This window comes from Anomaloglossus baeobatrachus, chromosome 4 (genome assembly GCF_048569485.1).
Source record: "Anomaloglossus baeobatrachus isolate aAnoBae1 chromosome 4, aAnoBae1.hap1, whole genome shotgun sequence".
In the NCBI taxonomy this organism is placed as follows: domain Eukaryota; kingdom Metazoa; phylum Chordata; class Amphibia; order Anura; family Aromobatidae; genus Anomaloglossus; species Anomaloglossus baeobatrachus.
Window position 1 is genome coordinate 382283403 of NC_134356.1, and position 22083 is coordinate 382305485.

At 42.0% G+C, this 22083-nt stretch overlaps 1 protein-coding gene across 5 annotated transcripts in view; it reads right to left on the reverse strand.

Annotated features, from left to right (window-relative positions):
- Nucleotides 1–1047: 1047 nt before the first annotated feature.
- PCLO (piccolo presynaptic cytomatrix protein) overlaps nucleotides 1048–22083 on the reverse strand; it is a 540339-nt gene continuing 519303 nt past the window's right edge. For all 5 annotated transcript variants that reach the window (XM_075345226.1, XM_075345222.1, XM_075345224.1 and 2 more), the window contains 2 exons: nucleotides 12670–12815; nucleotides 1048–4220 (listed from right to left, as the gene is read on the reverse strand). In XM_075345226.1, the coding sequence (XP_075201341.1) occupies nucleotides 4080–4220; nucleotides 12670–12815 (287 nt within the window). In that variant the 3' untranslated portion in view covers nucleotides 1048–4079. The remainder of the gene's footprint in view (nucleotides 4221–12669; nucleotides 12816–22083) is intronic.

A 22083-nucleotide genomic window follows, 5' to 3' on the forward strand; every position in this document is an offset into this window, starting at 1 on the left:
TTTTCTTTGATATAACTTGCTATTTTCTTCTGTTTTTTTGTCATATTTTCAATACTTTCATGAATAAACACAAATCATATTAAACAAAATTTGCCACTAACATGAAGTACAATGTTTTGCAAAAAAAAAGTCTCAAAAATCATTGTGAAGCATTCCAGAGTTATTACCTTATAAAGTGACACTGTTCGGAATTGTAAAATTTGGCCTGGTCAGGAAGCTAAAAACAGATTTGGGGGTTAAGGGGTTAATGTAATTCTGTTATTGTGCAATATGTTATCATTTGAGACTCCACTCTTATGTTTTCCCAGAGCCACGCTGTCTACAACCGGTCCTGCCCAAGACCTCTAACTGGTTAACTTGTGTCACGTATATACGGACAGGCTCAGGGCTAGTGTTACCTTACCTTCTGGGACCATGCCCTTTAAATGTAGTTTTTTTTCCTTTGGGCACACTAACGGTTAATTCCTTCTCTTGTGCAGCAGCAGACTTGCTCAGCTGGCAGCTGTTAATCACTTCTGGCCTGAATATAAGCCCTCTGCTTCCTTGACTTGTTGCTGGTTTTCCTAATCAGTTAGGACCTAGCCTGGGAGCAGAAAGGACATGGTGGTTACTGCTGTTGCTGTCTGCTGTGTGAAAGTGTTTGTTTTTGTGCTACCTCCTTTCCCTTGTTATTCCTTCCAGTATATCCTTGATTGTTCGGTTTTAGGTGTGTATTAGGTTTTATTTTACCTCTGTCTGTTCTTCATTGTTGATGGGATTTTTGAGATCTCTGACCTGGTCGGACTCCTGAGTGGTGTGGATGGTGGGGACTTTATCATCAGGGTTAGGACAGGAGGCAGAGCCAGGTTGGGGTTCCGGAGCCCCCTACCTTTAAGGGTACCTCCGGGTGTGAGGGTGAGGTCAGGGACCCCAGTTTTAAGGTCTGCATAGAGTTTCCTGTGTCCCCTGCCTATCCATATTCAAATATTGCCAACTAGGTACCCTATTTTAAACCCTATATTTATTTATATAAATGACAGACCTGCATGTATTAAATTGACAGAGAAAGGGATGTTATAAATATTTATTAATTTAACTGGATTACAACCTTTTGTACATCACAATTTGCATAAATTCTCAACTTACATCCTGTGTACAACCACAAAAAAACTATGACATGAATTTTTACATAAAATGAAAACATTAACAGATTTACAGGCATATTCTATACAGCTTGATTTAACTTTTTTTACATCTTTAATTTTTTAAACAAAATAATCTTAAAGGGATTTAAAACAAGAAAAAAATAAATAAAATTAAAAAATACACAATAAAGAGCAGACCTTCATTAATGCATGCAACATTCAATATGAAAACATTTAGTGTAGGACAATACAGAATTTACGTAATTCCATTATAGTTTTTTTTTTTTTACACTTTTCTTTATATCTTTTATATATCAGACTCTCTGTACAGATTCTCAATGGTTGTCGACAAACACACGGATCAGCCGCCGCTGGTTTATCATCTGACCACATCACAGAACACTTCTAGAGTTACAATTGAACAGAATGCTCACATTTACATGCTGAATGCCTAAGGGAAGTAGAACCCGTCAATTCATTTCATCTACAAAATGTATACTTATTTACACAATAACAAAATAAAGGAACTTGCTTCTTACGACCTTTGCATTCAGAATTCATTAGACTAGCAGAGCATTGAACAGTAATTATGATATATAGTTAAAGACAGAATATTCACTTTTTATGGCCGGTTTTGCTTCATATTTTATGATAGCAGGGTGTTTTTTCCTGCAATGTAAGAGTAAAATAAAATGTTTTACCCTTTTCAAATTGAAAAAAAGAAACAATTGTATTTAAAATAGCTGAGCTATGCACCTTAAACATATTTGGGATGTTAACAAAACATCAGGCACTAGTAACGTCTGCAACATTAAGGACCAGGAAGAGTTTGGTTATGAGGTTACATGCAATGTATATGTTGCGTTGAGTTGTAGCATGGTGTTGGCTTCTTGAACATAGCTTTTTACGCTTTATTGTTACGTGTGCTTAACAAAAGCTACATTTCAATTATTGCCAACCTTAAAATATTAATGATACCGTCTCTTCTACAGGCAGACATTGAATATTAAGTTGACTCAAACTTAATATATTTAACTCAAAGTCATCATTTCCAAACTTCTGAACTTAAAGTAATAAGAACAATATAAATCTCATTCACATGTAAACACCCACACTGTGCTTTTTACTCAAACTTCTCAATTCCCATGGATTCAACTGAATTGTAAAATTTGCTTCACTTGCATATAAATAAATATAAATGATTTTATCTTGGCTCTTTATACATAAAATGAATCTTAATGAATAAGGATTTAACATATATTTAGAACTATGTAGATACTTCTAGGAGAAGCAAAAAGTCATAAACACCCTTATTGTGTTTAAATATATGTGCAACGAAAAATACTGATAATTGATTCTTACATACTTTATTTTTTTTTCAAAGTTTTTGTTTTACGACTTTTTTTTAATTATTTTCACTTACAGAAAAAGCATTGAGACATCAATGTTGCATAGAATACTTCCATAATAACTCAAGAATTTGGTTTAATACATCATTGGCACAATTCGGAAGCAAATAGTGCACTAATAATAAGTCAAAGATGCACCGGAAAAGATGTCACTCACTCTATACGACAGATGAAGAATGCATCTGTAAGATTTCATTTGTTCAAGAGGTACTAATTCTAAGAATGTCTGCACTAAGGAAATAGATTTATGACTGCTTGCAGCTTCTATATACAATTTATGACCCAGAAAGAATGAAAGAAGATAGTTTATGGTCGTTTGGAACGATAATGCAGTTCTATCCATGGAATGTATTGCGAGAACAAAGGCAAACCAATGTTAGCCCTGCTAATTTAGTGCTGATTAGAGGTTTCCTAGCAAGAATCGTATTTGTGCTATCTTTCTGACTTGACATTTCTATAGCAACCATTCGCATGCTTTGCAGTCTTTTACAGTAAGTCGCAGCATAAAATAATTACAGTTTAAAGAAGAAATGCACACTTTTCACTCACTTAGCTTGTGAAAAAACCGGTTAGAAAAAAAATAAATGCAGAAACCCAAGACAAATTTCTATCCATTTTAATTGACATTGAATTTGCTTGATTTTGCGAAAAACCACTTACTGCATCGTATGATAGTCCATAGTGATTGTAGTATTTATCGGGGACAATACGTTTTCAGCATACCCATAATCTCAGTCATTCACCTGAGTTTCTAAGAGAACATCATCTCAATCATCGCTCTTCAAATGCTTCTCCTAATTCTAGGTTGGCATGACAGACAAGCCCATACCTTTGCTTCATATCTTGTGTAAATCACCTCTTACTGAAAGCCTCAGTCTGTATTGTAGGACTCATGTTTTAACTCTTACATGTACCTAAGTTAAGTCATCAATGCAAACACCAGCATTTGCAAGATGTGCCATTTTTGGAAGTATTAACTTGTCATCAGCATTTTCTCTATTTGTTTTACAAAAGAAAGGATAGGCACTACACGTTTACTGTACTGATACTGTACATGTGTCGTAGTGAGAACATTACCTGCAACTGATTGGAATCAAATATACTGTTATAAATATTCCATAATCCAATAGACGTACAGTACTAAACTGTAATTTATAGTAGCTATAGATGAGAAACATCAAAGGTGCAAACTAGAGAACACTGATTAGGATGTGGTACTAATATACTTTTTTCTTGCTGTGGTCTGTGGTGCCTGATATTGCCTTAGTTTATAATGATTCTAAGCTGCTCCATGAAAAAAAAAAACATCAAGAAAAAACACTTCTAGATGCTAAACGGGAATCGTTAACATTCTTCTAGACACTAGAGGCCATGTTGTCTTCAGCCCCTGGAATGCATTTTAGCAGACTCCTTGTTCTCCAATCGACTGCAAAACATGTCAAGAAATCCTTCTTTAGTGTAGTCTGAAACATATTTTGCTTCCTGCATGACCTTCAATTTCATTTAAACTCTATCCTGATATTATGCCTCCAGCAAACACTGTTGATCAATGTGTCTGAGTAGAGCTGGCTAAAAGTTTGTGCCAATTTACTATCCGTTTTCTAAGGTCCACTTTGTCCAGCCAGATGTAAGCTTCACCAATCAGGGTTTTCTTCATAAATTTTCCTCCATTTGAGGCAAGTAGGATCTAGGACGAATATAAATTAATAGCAATAAACATATTAGGTAAATATAAAGCAAAAACTGTATATTCAGTAGCATGCATAATTCAATCAATTTAATTTCATCTACATACATGTCAATCCATCTAAAAAAAAATTGAGGCAGCTGTGTGACGAGATGAGAAAATGTGGGTGAAAAACTCTAGACCTTGGTCATTAATCCACACATATAGTCCCCCAAAGGAAGTAAAAAGCAGTACTACAAAAATCCATGTTGTGGTGACAGATATATCTATTTTTCTGTCTATCTATCTGTTTATCTATCTCTTCATCTCATCTACAGAAAAAAGGTAGCACTCTAGGTAATTCAAAAGCAAATAGTGGAAACCTTATTAGCCCAATGCTACAGTGATGGCGAATGTACAACTGGTGGAGAAAGGATGAACATAAAGGGAACCAATCACCAGGATTTTCGTATATAACCTAAAGCCAGTGCTATACTGGCACTATCAGGCTGCGACTATACATACCTTTAGTGGTCAGCTCGGATTTTTAGGTTTTGAAATCCAAAAAAAGTAAATTTTATAAAATCACCAGGTTCTTGATTGACAGCAGCTAAGGATCAGATAATAGCAGGGGGGTATTCGTAGTTATCGCCTCCCCCTGTTAGAATTAGCATAAGTGTTATACAATCAATTTACTTTTTCACTAGCAGGATCTGTGTAAGGTCATACCCATGTGACTAGAAGGGGCAGGGCCTCAGACAACAAAGCTGATGCCAGGAAGCAACATTTTTCTGTTGGCTGAGGCCCCACCCCTTCTGGTCACATGGGTATGACCTCACACATGTACTGCTAGTGAAAAAGTAAATCGATGGTATAATACTTATGCTAATTCTAACAGGGGGAGGGGATAACTATGAATACCCCCCAGCTATTATCTGATCCTCAGCTGCTGTCACTCAAGAAGCTGATGATTTTCGAAACTTTACTTTCTTGGAATTCAAAATCTAAACATCCGAGCTGACCACTTAAGGTGTGCAGAGAATCAGCCTGATAGTGCCAGTATAGCACTGGCTTTAGGTTATATACAAAAATCCTGGTGATTGGTTCCCTTTCATGAACTTGTGTCTTTTCTCAACCCATATAGTGATGTAACTATGCAAAATTTAAGTCCATACAATGTGGACTTTTTTGTTTGTCTGTGTATTCCTCTATGTTGCTGGTTAAGCTTTGAAAGCCCTTGTCTCTAAAAATATCAGCTCAAAATGCAAAAAAATAAGCCGTAGCTGAGTCCCATATACTGAAAAATGAGAACACTATGGGTCACGGAAAATGGTGCAAAAAGTGCACCACTTTTTTGGGACAAACTTCTGAATTTTTTTAACCCCTTAGATAAAAGTAAACCTATATATATTTAGTATCTACAAACTTGTACCAGCCTGAGATATCACATTGACAATCATTACATACAGAAAAAGGACAATGGAGTTTTATAAGTGAAAACATCAAAATACAATTTTATTATAACTACACTTTAGAAATACATGATTATGTGCTGGTTTATATGACACGACATGTTGATAATTTCAAGAATAAATATACAATAAATAGCAAAAAGAAGCATGGTAGGTGGGCAACCCAAATAACACAATCCCCAAACCTAGAAGCACAATGGCATTACACACTGAAAAGGAATTAGGAAGCAGCAGGATTATTATCTAAGGTGCCAGAACACAGAGTGTGCCGGTGGAGGGAGAGCTCCATGTGGAGGACCCGACATACATTTCGCAAAGAACTATGGTTGCTTATTCATGGGTAAGCGACCATAGTTCTTTGCGAAATGTACGTTGGGTCCTCCACATGGAGCTCTCCCTCCATCGGCACGCTGTGTGTACTGGCACCTTAGGTAATAATCCTGCTGCTTCCCAATTCCTTTTCAGTGTGTAATGCCATTGTGCTTTAGGTTTGGGGATTAGATACGCAAAAAATTGACCAATAAACATCTCGTATATTAAATTATATCTAAACTGTAGCCACTCCATTTGAAGCATAAAAAAGGAAAGTAAATAGGAGCATTAGAGGCTAAATATAAAAAATATTTCTTTATTTGTCAAAAAAAGATAAAAATTCACACAATTAATACATATAATAAATAGAAAAAAATGCTAGATGTCAAAACAGGATGACCACCCATATGCTTGCAAGGGAAAATGAAAGGTTAATAATTGATATAGGAAGTCTGAATGGGCGCAATATCCCTTAAAAAAGGAGGGTTGTTTATTCTCTTTGCTAGGGATTTGAATATTTTCCTTTGACTCATGGGTAAGCTGTTGAGCAATTTTTTGATTGTTATGACCCCTTTTGTGATCGCTTTAGTACTAGACTGATGAGTCACTATAGGGGGACTGCACATATATAGAGCCCTGCCTGTGTGACTTTATGTGGGTTCTTTAATTTATTCTTCCTCCCTACTATAGCTACAGCTATTTACTCATAAGGATATACATCATTTTTTAAGGGATATTGCACCCATTTAGACTTCCTGTATCAATTATTAACCTTTCATTTTCCCTTGCAAGCATATGGGTGGTCATCCTGTTTTGACAGCTAGCACTTTTTTTCCATTTTTTCTATTTATTATATGTATTAATTGAGTGAATTTTTATCTTTTTTGACAAAGAAATATGTTTATACTTAGCCTCTAATGCTCCTATTTACTCTCCTTTTTTAGGTTTGGGGATTGTGTTATTTGGGTTGCGCCAGGAGACGGTGTATTTCCTCAGGCGGTAGGTAGTCACTATCTCATGCCCACCCACCGTGCTTCTTTTTGCTATTTATTGTATATTTATTCTTGTAAGTACCATCATGTCGTGTCATGTAAACCAGCACATAATCATGTATTTTTAAAGTGTATTTATAATAAAATTTCATTTTGATGTTTTCACCTATAAATCTCCATTGTCCTTTTTCTGTTTGTAATACTTTTGGAATAGGTCATGGGTTCAACACCTTTATGTCATAGTGTGGTTGGCCCTATACTTTAATGAAAATGTGCCGTAGGTCTCTTTGTTGTACATTGACAATCATGCAATTGCACTTTTTTTAAAATTTTCCGCACTTGGAATTTTTTTTGCTGTTTTCTAGTACACTGTATGGTAAAACTTATGGTTCAATTTAAAAGTACAACATGTCCCGCAAAAAACAAGCCCTCATATGGCAAGATTGACAGAAAAATAAAAATGTTATGGCTCTTCGGAGAAGGGGAGCAAAAAACTAAAATGGAAAATCACCCGGGGGTGAAGGGGTTAAAGAGCAGTACAATATTCACTTTAAGGATCGCTACTGCCAATATATGGCACTGGACCTCAAGTCCTCTTCCTCTCTGAAGAGGCAGTTTGCATGTTTAATTTCCCAGAAGAGTATTGCATGGCATATACTGTAAGCCTCTTTATATTGATATCCAAGGCATGTCACTCTCCACAAGGAGAAAGGTTACTCCTTAGAACCCAATCAATGGGGAGAGATTAAACATGCTTTTCCATACTGGGGGCTAAAAGTGGACAATACTTGGGATAAGGGGAATCCAATCATTCAAACTACATTCATATGAAAAAGTTTGGGCACCCCTATTAATGTTAACCTTTTTTCTTTATAACAATTTGGGTTTTTGCAACAGCTATTTCAGTTTCATATATCTAATAACTGATGGACTGAGTAATATTTCTGGATTGAAATGAGGTTTATTGTACTAACAGAAAATGTGCAATCCGCATTTAAACAAAATTTGACCGGTGCAAAAGTATGGGCACCGCAACATAAAAGTGACATTAATATTTTGTAGATCCTCCTTTTGCAAAAACAACAGCCTCTAGTCGCTTCCTGTAGCTTTTAATGAGTTCCTGGATCCTGGATGAAGGTATATTTGACCATTCCTGTTTACAAAACAATTCCAGTTCAGTTGCGTTTGATGGTCGCCGAGCGTGGACAGCACGCTTCAAATCATCCCACAGATTTTCAATGATATTCAGGTCTGGGGACTGGGATGGCCATTTTTTCTTTTTTCTTTATAACAATTTGGGTTTTTGCAACAGCTATTTCAGTTTCATATATCTAATAACTGATGGACTGAGTAATATTTCTGGATTGAAATGAGGTTTATTGTACTAACAGAAAATGTGCAATCCACATTTAAACAAAATTTGACCGGTGCACCCTTATCACTTTTTTAATTTGAACACTCCTAACTACTTTTTACTGATTTACTAAAGCACTAAATTGGTTTTGTAACCTCATTGAGCTTTGAATTCATAGGCAGGTGTATCTAATCATGAGAAAAGGTATTTAAGGTGGCCACAAGTTGTTCTCCTATTTGAATCTCCTATGAAGAGTGGCATCATGGGCTCCTCAAAACAACTCTCAAATAATCTAAAAACAAAGATTGTTCAACATAGTTGTTCAGGGAAAGGATACAAAAAGTTGTCTCAGAGAGTTAAACTGTCAGTTTCCATTGTGAGGAACATAGCAAGGAAATGGAAGAACACAGGTACAGTTCTTGTTAAGCCCAGAAGTGGCAGGCCAAGAAAAATATCAGAAAGGCAGAGAAGAATGGTGAGAACAGTCAAGGACAATCCACAGACCACCTCCAAAGACCTGCAGCTTCATCTTGCTGCAGATGGTGTCAATGTGCATCGGTCAACAATACAGCGCACCTTGCACAAGGAGAAGATGTATGTGAGAGTGATGCGAAAGCAGGCACGCCACAAACAGAGTCGCCTGAGGTATGCAAAAGCACATTTGGACAAGCCAGTTACATTTTGGAAGAAGGTCCTGTGGACTGATGAAACAAAGATTGAGTTGTTTGGTCATACAAAAAAGCGTTCTGCATGGAGGCAAAAAAACATGGCATTCCAAGAAAAGCACTTGCTACCCACAGTAAAATTTAGTGGAGGTTCCATCCTGCTTTGGGGCTGTGTCGCCAATGCCGGCACCGGGAATCTTGTTAAAGTTGAGGGTCGCATGCATTCCACTCAGTATCAGAAGATTCTTGACAATAATTTGCAAGAATCAGTGACGAAGTTAAAGTTACGCAGGGGATGGATATTTCAGCAAGACAATGATCCAAAACACCGCTTCAAATCTACTCAGGCATTCATGCAGAGGAACAATTACAATGTTCTGGAATGGCCATCCCAGTCCCCAGACCTGAATATCATTGAAAATCTGTGGGATGATTTGAAGCGTGCTGTCCACGCTCGGCGACCATCAAACGCAACTGAACTGGAATTGTTTTGTAAACAGGAATGGTCAAATATACCTTCATCCAGGATCCAGGAACTCATTAAAAGCTACAGGAAGCGACTAAAGGCTGTTGTTTTTGCAAAAGGAGGATCTACAAAATATTAATGTCACTTTTATGTTGCGGTGCCCATACTTTTGCACCGGTCAAATTTTGTTTAAATGCGGATTGCACATTTTCTGTTAGTACAATAAACCTCATTTCAATCCAGAAATATTACTCAGTCCATCAGTTATTAGATATATGAAACTGAAATAGCTGTTGCAAAAACCCAAATTGTTATAAAGAAAAAAGGTTAACATTAATAGGGGTGCCCAAACATTTTCATATGACTGCAAATGATTGTTTTATTTCCTATAAAGAAATCATTTAATTACACATGTAAAAACTTTTGTTCCCCCAAATTTTGGGGGAAAGTAGGGGGTGCGTCTTATAAGCCGAATATACGGGGGGGTATATATACAGTGCCTACAAGTAGTATTCAAGCACCTGCAGATTTAGCAGGTTTGATAAGATGCAAATAAGTTAGAGCCTGCAAACTTCAAACAAGAGCAGGATTTATTAACAGATGCATAAATCTTACAAACCAACAAGTTATGTTGCTCAGTTAAATTTTAATAAATTTTCAACATAAAAGTGTGGGTCAATTATTATTCAACCCCTAGGTTTAATATTTTGTGGAATAACTCTTGTTTGCAATTACAGCTAATAATCATCTTTTATAAGACCTGATCAGGCCGGTACAGGTCTCTGGAGTTATCTTGGCCCACTCCTCCATGCAGATCTTCTCAAAGTTATCTAGGTTCTTTGGGTGTCTCATGTGGACTTTAATCTTGAGCTCCTTCCACAAGTTTTCAACTGGGTTAAGGTCAGGAGACTGACTAGGCCACTGCAACACCTTGATTTTTTTCCCTCTTGAACCAGGCCTTGGTTTTCTTGGCTGTGTGCTTTGGGTTGTTGTCTTGTTGGAAGATGAAATGACGACCCATCTTAAGATCCTTGATGGAGGAGCGGAGGTTCTTGGCCAAAATCTCCAGGTAGCCGGTGCTATCCATCTTCCCATGGATGCGGACCAGATGGCCAGGCCCCTTGGCTGAGAAACAGCCCCACAGCATGATGCTGCCACCACCATGCTTGACTGTAGGGATGGTATTCTTGGGGTCGTATGCAGTGCCATCCAGTCTCCAAACGTCACGTGTGTGGTTGGCACCAAAGATCTCGATCTTGGTCTCATGAGACCAGAGAACCTTGAACCAGTCTGTCTCAGAAACCTCCAAGTGATCATGAGCAAACTGTAGACGAGCCTTGACATGACGCTTTGAAAGTAAAGGTACCTTACGGGCTCGTCTGGAACGGAGACCATTGCGGTGGAGTATGTTACTTATGGTATTGACTGAAACCAATGTCCCCACTGCCATGAGATCTTCCCGGAGCTCCTTCCTTGTTGTCCTTGGGTTCGCCTTGACTCTTCGGACAAGCCTGGCCTCGGCACGGGTGGAAACTTTCAAAGGCTGTCCTGGCCGTGGAAGGCTAACAGTAGTTCCATAAGCCTTCCCCTTCCGGATGATGCTCCCAACAGTGGAGACAGGTAGGCCCAACTCCTTGGAAAGGGTTTTGTACCCCTTGCCAGCCTTGTGACCCTCCACGATCTTGTCTCTGATGGCCTTGGAATACTCCTTTGTCTTTCCCATGTTGACCAAGTATGAATGCTGTTCACAAGTTTGGGGAGGGTCTTAATTAGTCAGAAAAGGCTGGAAAAAGAGATAATTAATCCAAACATGTGAAGCTCCTTGTTCTTTGTGCCTGAAATACTTCTTAATACTTTAGGGGAACCAAACAGAATTCTGGTGGTTTGAGGGGTTGAATAATAAATGACCCTCTGAATAAACTTTTCACAATTTAAAAAAAAAAAAAAAAAAAAAAGAATTAACATTCTTTTTTGCTGCAGTGCATTTAACACTTCCAGGCTGATCTACAGTCCAAATGTCACAATGCCAAGTTAATTCCGAATGTGTAAACCTGCTAAATCTGCAGGGGGTTGAATACTACTTGTAGGCACTGTATATATATATACACTGCAGGGTCCAGGGGAGGTGGGGGCGCTGCTGGGGGCAGGTGAACGCTGCGGCGGCAGCGTTTGATCTCCTGCTCCCGCTCATATAATATGCACAGCCGCTGTCCATCTCCGGTGGTGCGGAAATCGCACCGCAGTGATGGGCTGGGGGAGCGGTGCATATTATATGTCTCTGCGCCCCCCTTTGATCGCACATGCCCCCCCTGTGTTAGATATGGCCCCCGTGCTGCTACTCATTCTAAAATAAAAAAGCTTTACTTACCCCCTGCAGCGCTTCTCCCCAGTGTCCCTGCTTCCACTGTGATCAGGCACGCAGAGATCTCAGTCTGCTGTGCCGATCACATGACCGGCACTAGAACCAGGAAGTAGAGGAAGAGAAGCACGGAGGGAGACAGGAGGGAGCTCAGTGCTGCAGGAGGTAAGGAAAGAGTGTTTTATTTTACTATGGGCAGCAGCTTGGGGGCGATATCTAACACAGGGGGACTTGTGTGATCTATATAGGGGCCAAGGGCAGCACTATGGGGGCGATATCTAACACAGGGGGACTTGTGCGATCTATATAGGGGCCATGGGCAGCACCAAGGGGCGATATCTAACACAGGGGTACTTGTGCGATCTATATAGGGGCCATGGGCAGCACTATGGGGCGATATTTAACACAGGGGGACTTGTGCGATCTATAGGGGCCATGGGCAGCACAGGGGAACGTGTGCCATCACAAGGGGGCTATATTCAATATAAGGGGGCCATATCCAGATGAAGGGGGGGTAATTTTAGGATGGGGGGGCTATGAGGGACATATACCCTATATGATTTGTTAGTGGGACACTGGCATTATAAGATGGACCCCATTTAACATTAAAAAAAAAAAAATTCTCTTTTCCTTCACCAAATTTGGGGGTGCGTCTTATAATCAGGTGCGTCTTATAAAGCGAAAAATACGGTATATACTTTTGGGTATAAGATATTTGAGTATACTCAAGGCAAAATTACAATTTTTAACTTTTTTGACAAAAGATATAATGAAGAAAATAGTATAACAAAATGAAATCAATGGATATTAAGTTATTCTATAGTGGTTAAGGCATTTAACATATACTTACTTGCAAAGAGTGTCCAGCAGGACTCATACTAAATCGAAATGTCTCATTGAATGAGGGTTCCCGATCATGCCTACAAACCCTGGTCTTCTTCTTTATTATTCGCTTCTGTGTTGCTATGTTAATGACGTAGAGCTTCACATACAGATCTGTAAAATAATGTGAATCATCTACATTAGTAGGAATTCAGTTTCTGTTTTGGATAAAACTGTAAATTAAATGGTTCTTTTAAAATAACTATCTAAATAAAGTATTGTTTTCTAGAATTCCTTGACATTTTGTCAAAGAAGTAGCGCAGAGACTTATGAAAGGTGGAAAATGCTACCTATTGTTTACATTTTGGATTGATTGTAAATTCAAATACAGTATGTGTAACTAAATGATTGCATTTATAATTAAAAACATCTGCACTGTCTATATATGCTGGCACCTTTTCCGTGGTTAAAATAGTTGCTTAAAGTTGAATATAACAAAAGAAAAGTTAAAGAACCAATGAGAACAATTAGAAGGTGGAAAACCCCTGTCTCATTCCTATAGAAATATGAGATGTTTGAATTAATTTGCTCCATAATCTCCTTAGAGGCTTAAAAATAAAATCATGTGATTTGACAGTACAAATCCTAGGATTACACTGTTAGGGCATAATAAGGAGCAAACAATCATAAGGGTGCTTTACACGCTGCGACATCGCTAGCGATAGCTAGCGATGTCGTGCGCGATAGCACCCGCCCCCGTCGTTCGTGCGACATTTGGTGATCGCTGCCGTAGCAAACATTATCACTACGGCAGCGTCACACGCACATCCCTTATCAGCGACGTCACTGTGACCACCGAACAATCCCTCCTTCAAGGGGGAGGTGCGTTTGGCGTCATAACGACGTCACTGTGGCGTCACTAAGCGGCCGCCCAATAGCAGAGGAGGGGCAGAGATGAGAGGCCGTAACATGCCACCCACCTCCTTCCTTCCTCATTGGCGGTGGACACACATAAGGAGATGTTAGTCGTTCCTGCGGCGTCACACATAGCGATGTGTGACGCCGCAGGAACTACGAACAACCAGCGGCATGCACCCCCAACGATATTATGAATAGGAACGATGTGTCAACGATTAACGATTTTTGACGTTTTTGCGATCGTTTATCGTCGCTACTTGGTGTCACATGCTGCGATATCGCTAATGGCGCCGGATGTGCGTCACTTATGACTAGAGTTGAGCGCGGTTCGCGGTTCTCCAGTTCTAAGCTCGAGTGATTTTGGGGGCTGTTCGAGATCGAACTAGAACTCGAGCTTTTTGCAAAAGCTCGATAGTTCTAGATACGTTCGAGAACGGTTCTAGCAGCAAAAAGCAGGGCTTTTAACAGCTACAGTGTGCAGGAGCCATCGCTGGCAGCCTGCCACAAGCTGGTAACCAAGATAAACATCGGGTATCCAAGCAAAGCGCTTTGGTTAGTAACCCGATGTTTATCTTAGTTACGTGCAGGAAGCTCACACTTCCCCGCTCAGCTCGCTCCGCCCCCTCCTGCCCGCGGCATGTACACATACATACACACACACACACACACACACGTGGTCCCGCTCGGCTTACCTGCGGTGATGAAGTCCCGCCATCCCGACCTCAGCGCTGTCACTGTCCTCCATGGCCGCCGCTTGTCACATCACCTCTCGCTTCCGACTCGAGACTGACTAGCGGTGACGTCATGGACCTCTCGTGATATTTGGCTGTGAAGGCGGCGGTCATTGAACTCAGTGACAGGGGCTGTCAGTGTGCTGGAGATCAGCGCAGGTAATGTACCTCGCTGACAGCAGCACTTGTCATCCCCAGCAGTGACCTGGGCTGACCCATTGATGTTAGCTCAGGTCACTGCACTGCTCTCCCAGCCAATGGGGAACATCCTGCTCTTCATTGACTGGGACAGTGTGGATCGTCATGGGAACCCCTTGGACTACAGCAGACCTGGATTTGCTTTTCATTCTAATAAATTGGTTAAAGAGGGAATGTTTTGGGGAGTGTTTTTTCAAATAAAAATGTGTTTGTCGTCTATTTTTTTTATTACTGACTGGGTTGGTGATGTCGGGTATCTGATAGACGCCTGACCTCACCAACCCCAGGGCTTGATGCCAGGTGACATTACACATCTGGTATTAACCCCATATATTACCCCATTTGCCACCGCACCAGGGCGCGGGATGAGCTGGGGCGAAGCACCAGGATTGGCGCATCTAATGGATGCGCCACTTCTGGGGCGGCTGCGGCCTGCTATTTTTAGGCTGGGGAGAGTCCAATAACCATGGACCTCCCTAGTCTGAGAATATCAGGCCCCAGCTGTCTGCTTTACCTTGGCTGGTGATCCAATTTTGGGGGACCCCTACGTGTTTTTTTTTTTTTAATTATTTATTTAATTTAAAATAACAGCGTGGGGTGCCCTCAGTTTTGGATTACCAGCTAAGGTGAGGTTGCCAGCTGTGGTCTGCAGGCTGCAGCCGTCTGCTTTACCCTAGCTGGCTACAAAACTAGGGGGAACCCTACGTCATTTTTTCTTTTCATTTTTTTGGCTAAATACAAAGCTAAGCACCCCTTAGTGCCACATGAAAGGCACCAAAGGGTGCTCCACTTTTTCTCCATTTTTTCTCCACTTTTTCTCCACTTTTTCTCCATTTTTTTCTCCACTTTTTCTCCACTTTTTCTCCACTTTTTCTCCACTTTTTCTCCATTTTTTTCTCCACTTTTTCTCCACTTTTTCTCCACTTTTTCTCCACTTTTTCTCCATTTTTTTCTCCACTTTTTCTCCACTTTTTCTCCACTTTTTCTCCATTTTATTCTCCACTTTTTCTCCACTTATTCTCCACTTTTTCTCCATTTTATTCTCCACTTTTTCTCCATTTTATTCTCCACTTTTTCTCCACTTATTCTCCACTTTTTCTCCATTTTATTCTCCACTTTTTCTCCATTTTATTCTCCACTTTTTCTCCATTTATTCTCCACTTTTTCTCCAATATATTCTCCACTTTTTCTCCACTTTTTCTCCACTTTTTCTGCATTTTTTTCTCCATTTTTTCTCCACTTTTTCTCCATTTTTTCTCTACTTTTTCTCTACTTTTTCTCCACTTTTTCTCCACTTTTTCTCCACTTTTTCTCCATTTTTTTCTCCACTTTTTCTCCACTTTTTCTCCATTTTTTTCTCCACTTTTTCTCCACTTTTTCTCCATTTTTTTCTCCACTTTTTCTCCATTTTTTTCTCCACTTTTTCTCCACTTTTTCTCCACTTTTTCTTCACTTTTTCTCCACTTTTTCTCCACTTTTTCTCCACTTTTTCTCCATTTTTTCTCCACTTTTTCTCCACTTTTTCTCCACTTTTTCTCCGTTCTTTTTCTATGGTCGGTCTACCCATTAGCTCTGCCATGCATAGTGTAGCTCTACTCCTACTGCACATGTTACTTTATGATTGACATCTCTTTCGTACCAGAGCTATCTAAGCCTACTCTGACCCCATATTTGTCATTACTATATTGTCCTTGTACTGTATTATGACATTTGTATCATGTGTTTCATTTCTTGCTGTGTTGCAATTTTTTTGCTGCATCCCAATTGTACCTCTACATTGTTCGAGTTTATGTTATTGTTCTCTCACTCTTATGTGATACTGATTATTGTCATTTTTCATGATTACATGCAGATAAGTCCAATCTGACGAAGGCTCAGGCCGAAACGTCATTTGTAACTTGTTTTAGACAAAAACATATATGCTTATGAAAAAAAATTTTTTCTTAATACGGACCAATAAAGAGTGATTTTGCATTACTATCCGTTGTGACTTACTGACTTAGTCTGGGAGATTTAGAGTGCCGAGGTAACTCACTAATTTTATCTATTATTACCTCTGAGCACCTATATACCAGTGAGCAGAGCTTCCTCTACAGGAGTTCTCCTGATTAGGCATGCCCTTACCTCATGAGCAGGGCATTGCAGCTTTGGTAGCAACCATTACGACATGGACTCTGCTGCTGTGGACCCGGGGAGAGTGAGTGCAGATTCATTGCACCCACACTCCTCACATGAAGGGTCCGCACTCCTAGAAAATGGGGGATACGTTCCCTGAGTGTCTCCCCCCCATATTCTAGACGGTCCAGAGTCGTCGTGGGACCCCTTTATTTTTTTTCTTACAATAAATTGGTGAAAGAGGAAATGTTTTGGGGCCTGTTTTTTCAAATAAATTTCTTTTGTCGATTTTTTTTTTTTTTGTTAGTACTGACAGTTTATGATGTTGAGTATCTAATAGACGCCATGACATCACAAACTGCTGGGCTTGATCTCAGGTTACTTTACAGCTAGTATCAACCCGATTTATTACCCCGTTTGCCACTGCACCAGGGCACGGGATGAGCTGGGGTGAAGCGCCAGGATTGGCGCATTTAGTGGATGCGCCACGTCTGGGGTGCCTGCGGCCTGCTATTTTTAGGCTGTGAAGGCCCAATAACTATGGACCTTCCCACCCTGAGAATACCAGACCACAGCTGTCCGCTTTACCTTGGCTGGTGATCCAATTTGGGGGGGACCCTACTTTTATTGTGTAATTATTAATATTTATAAAATAATTATAAAAAAGAGCCTGAGGGGACCTCCACATTGGATCCCCAACCACGGTAAAGCTGCCAGCTGTGGTTTTCAGGCTACAGCCGTCTGCTTTACCCTAGCTGGCTATCAAAAATGGGGGGACCCAACGTCATTTTTTTTTTTAACTATTTTTTAAATAGAAAAAATTAATGGGCTTCCCTGTATTTTGATTGCCAACCAAGGTAACGGCAGGCAGATGGGGGTGGCAACCCATAGCTGTCTGCTTTATCTGCGCTGAGAATCAAAAATACCGCGGAGCGCTACGTCATTTTTTTAAAGATTTATTTTTTACAGCACTGTGATGTCCAGCAATCAAAATACAGGGAAGCCCATTTTATTTTTAGTTATTTAAATAAATAATTAAAAAAAATATATATGGGCTCCCGCTGCATTTTTTGTATTGCTAGCTAAGGGTAATCCAAGCAGCTACTGGCTGCTAACCCCCACTGCTTGGTGTTACCTTCACTGGCAATGGAAAATCCAGGGAAGCATTTTTTATTTTTTTTGCCAAAAAACTACAAAAAAAGGACGTGAGCTTCGCCATATTTTTGTATGCTAGCCAGGTATAGCAGGCAGGTGGTGGAAGAGTTGGATACAGCGCCAGAAGATGGCGCTTCTATGAAAATTCCATTTTCTGAGACGGCTACAGACTGAAATTCGCAGCAGTGGGGCCCAGAAAGCTTAGGCCAACCTGTGCTGCGGATTCCAATCCCCAGCTGCCTAGTTGTACCTGGCTGGACACAAAAATGGGGCGAAGCCTACGTCATTTGTTTTCTAATTATTTCATGAAATTCATGAAATAATAAAAAAAGGGCTTCCCTTTATTTTTGGTTCCCAGCCGGGTACAAATAGGCAACTGGGGGTTGGGGGCAGCCGTACCTGCCTAGCATACAAAAATATGGTGAAGCCCACATAATTTTTTCAGGGGGAAAAAAACTTCTGCATACAGTCCTGGATGGAGTATGCTGAGCCTTGTAGTTCTGCAGCTGCTGTCTGTCTGTATGGAGAAGAGCAGACAGCAGCTGCAGAACTACAAGGCTCAGCATACTCCATCCAGGACTGTATGCAGAATTTTTTTGCCCACCAAAAAAATGACGTGGGCTTCGCCATATTTTTGTATGCTAGCCAGGTACAGCTGGCAGCCACGGGCTGCCTCCAACCCCCAGTTGCCTATTTGTACCTGGCTGGGAACCAAAAATATAGGGAAGCCCGTTTTTTTTTAATTATTTCACTTATTTCATGAAATAATTAAAAAACAAATGATGTGGGCTTCGCCCCATTTTTGTGTCCAGCCGGGTACAACTAGGCAGCTGGGGATTGGAATCCACAGCACAGGTTAGCCCGAGGTTTGTGGGCGCCTCTGCTGCGGATTTCAGTCCGCAGCCGTCACAGAAAATGGCGCTCTCATAGAAGCACCATCATCTGGCGCTGTATCCAACTCTTCCAACAGCCCTGGAGCCGGGTGGCTTGTTGGGTAATCATGAGTTAATACTGGCTTTGTTTTACTAGCCAGTATTAAGCCAGAGATTCTTAATGTCAGGCACGTTTGACCCGGCCATTAAGAATCTCCAATAAAGGGTTAAAAAAAAACACCACACAGAGAAAAAATACTTTAATAGAAATAAATACACAGACACATTAGAGACTCCATCTTTATTACCCCCTGTCAGCCCTCCACGATCCTGCTCTTCTGTCTTCTTTCTTTCTAGTGTAGTAGTACTGACGATTGTAGTGAGGAAGGATGAGGTTCACCAGCTCATCACTTGGGGCTGGGGAACCTCATCCTCACTACAATCCTCACTACAATCGGGAAGCAGCGTGCAGCCTTCACTCCGTGAGTGATTAGTGCTGGCTGTCAGCGGTAACAGCGGTAACGCTGACAGACGCGTTACCATAGCAACGGTGGTCTCGGAGCCGCGGTTAGCGGTGACATCACCGCTAACTGCGTTGCTATGGCAACGGTGATCTCCGTTAATGACCGGCTGTGTCAGCCGGTCCCTAACGGAACGGGGAGTCGACCGTGTGCTAGAGCATGTCGCTGGTACACGGCGATACACATATGTGCACCGTGTACCGGAGAGATGCACTCGCAGGTCCTACATGACGCGTCATAGTCATGTGACCAGTCTGTAGCCAATGAGATAATAGCCACGTGACTGGTCACATGGCTATTTTCACGTCACGATAGGTCCTGCATCTCTGCTGGCAGTGCCGTCACCGGGAGGATTCAGTGATCATCGGATGGAAAAGCGGCAGGAGACAGAGTGCAGAAGGGATCGCGAGGACCGGTAAGTGTTATGGCAATGTTTATTAACTGTTTGTGTACATTTATAATGCATTTTTATGTGTTTGTGATTGCCTCCCATTATAGCCTATACGTTCGAGTTCGGTTCGTCGAACGTTCGACGAACCGAACTCGAACGGGACCCCCGTTCGGCGAACCGGCCTCGAGCCGAACCGGGACCGGTTCGCTCATCTCTACTTACGACGTGACGCTGACGATATATCATTAGCGATGTTGCAACGTGTAAAGCACCCTTTAGGCCCCCTTTACACGTCAGTGATGCTAGTATGTACAATATGTTGCTGTTTTTATTCGTACCATAATCACGGACATACACAGACCCATTATAATCAATGGGTCTCTGAACACTTCAGTGATTTCTCACTGACTGTGTCTCCGTGCAGCGTACATGTGTGTCTATGTGTTCCGCACAGAGACAAGTCCTTTTTTCTCTAGCTTCACTGATATCACATGGACCACACTATGGTTTGATCTGTTGGACACATACCAGAGAAAATACGTATTTTTGGAATAAAATGATTTTCATGTTCACCTGTCACCAGTGATGCTGTCTCTGGCCACTACTGTCTCCTGCTTCCAGGCTGGCTAATTATGCTCATGAATATTCACTGCACCGCAACCCGAAAGTAACAGCAGATGAGAGAAAACGGCAGCCGGAGACAGGAGAGCCGGACACAGCACCACGGAGAGCAGCTACGGGGACAAGTGAGTATAGGAGTGCCTGATCTCTGTGTGCTATCACAGATAGTACACAGAAAACACACGTGTGCCAAAATCACGGCATTTTTAACACGTCAGTGAAAAACGTGTGTTATTGACTGACGTGCGAGCGATACAGATAAAAACATACTTACTCTGTTTTTGGCTGAAGCCTTTTGATTTTTTAGTAATTACTGGACACAATTAATATAGTACACTATTAACCCCTTCATGACTTTTGACGGAAACATCCGTCATGGTGTCCTGGTACTTAAAGACCCATGACGGATATATCCGTCATGGCAAAATCGCGGCCCCGGAGCCCCGGTGACAGCAATCAGTTTTCAAAACCTGTAGATTTGGGAAGGAGAGGAATCTGTACCTGACCTCAGGAGGGGTGGTGTCTCCTCCCCGGACCTACAGAGGCTGAATTGAAAATGGCTGAAAAACATTGAAAATGGTTGAAACATTGAAATCCAGCTATGATCAGTGCAGTTATAGCACTGATCATTGGCTGGAGATTGGTGACCTTTGCTGAGCCTTCTCCTAGCTCTGATTGGATTGATCGGCCTTGTGACGGATCTTTCCAATCACCGTGGATCTGGGACCGGTGATCTGTAGGTAATCACACTCCTCAGCTTCTCCATCTGTGAAGCTGAGGAGAACAATCCCTGCTAGTGACCCTCTGTGAGTCACAGCCCCAGATCATCCGCTGTCCCGATCATCCACCGCCGCAACCACTGCCCCAAATCATCCGCTGCCCTCCATCTGCTCCGCCCCTGCATCACCGCAGCTCTGCTCCGCCCCTGCATGTGACGCCACTGCTCTGCTCCTTCTGCTGCCCCCTGCATCTGCCGTCACCCCCCCCTACATTTGCTGCTGCCCCCCCTGCATCTGCCATCACCCCCTGCATCTGCTGCCATCCCCGCTGCACCTGTCGTCGCCCCCCTGCATCTGTCACCGCCCCTCCTGCATCTGCCACTGCCCCCCTGCATCAGCCACTGCCCCCCTGCCTCAGCCACTGGCCCCATGCATCTGCCACTGCCCCCTGCATCTGCCACTGCCCCCCTGCATCAGTGACTGCCCCCCTACATCTGCCACTGCACCCCTGCATCAGCCAATGCCCCCCTGCATCAGCCACTGCCCCCCTGCATCAGCCACTGCCCCCCTGCATCTTCCGCAACACTCCATCAGCCGCTGTGCCCTCCCCAATCTGCTGCCCGCCCTCCTTCATCCTCTTCACCTGCTGACCCCTCTCCCACCTCTTCCCCTCTCGGATCTGCTGCCTCCTCCATCTGTTGCCTCTTTCATCTGCTGTGATCCTGTTGCCTAGATCCATCCTGTAAGGTAGCTATTCCCAATATCACCTCCCAATCCCCTTCCACCCTCCCCCCATCCTCCGCCGCTCCTGCATCCATTGTGCCCTCTCCCATCCTCCGCCGCTCTTCCATCTGCCATGCCCTCTCCCATCCTCTGCTCCTCCATCTGCCGTGCCCTCTCCCATCCTCCACCGCTCCTTCATCCACCGTGCCCTCTCCCATCCTCCGCGGCTCCTCCATCCGCCGCGCCCTCTCCCATCCTCCGCCACTCCTCCATCCACCGCACCCTCTCTTATCCTCCGCCACTCCTCCATCTGCCGCGCCCTCTCCCATCCTCCAGCCATCCTTTTTTCCATCCAACCTAGTCCCCCCCCTTTTGCAGCACATCCGTGCGTGCGTCCTGATTTTTTTTCTGTAAACTAAGAAAGAAATACAGTTCCTACAAGTAGTATTCAACCCCCTGCAGATTTAGCAGGTTTGAT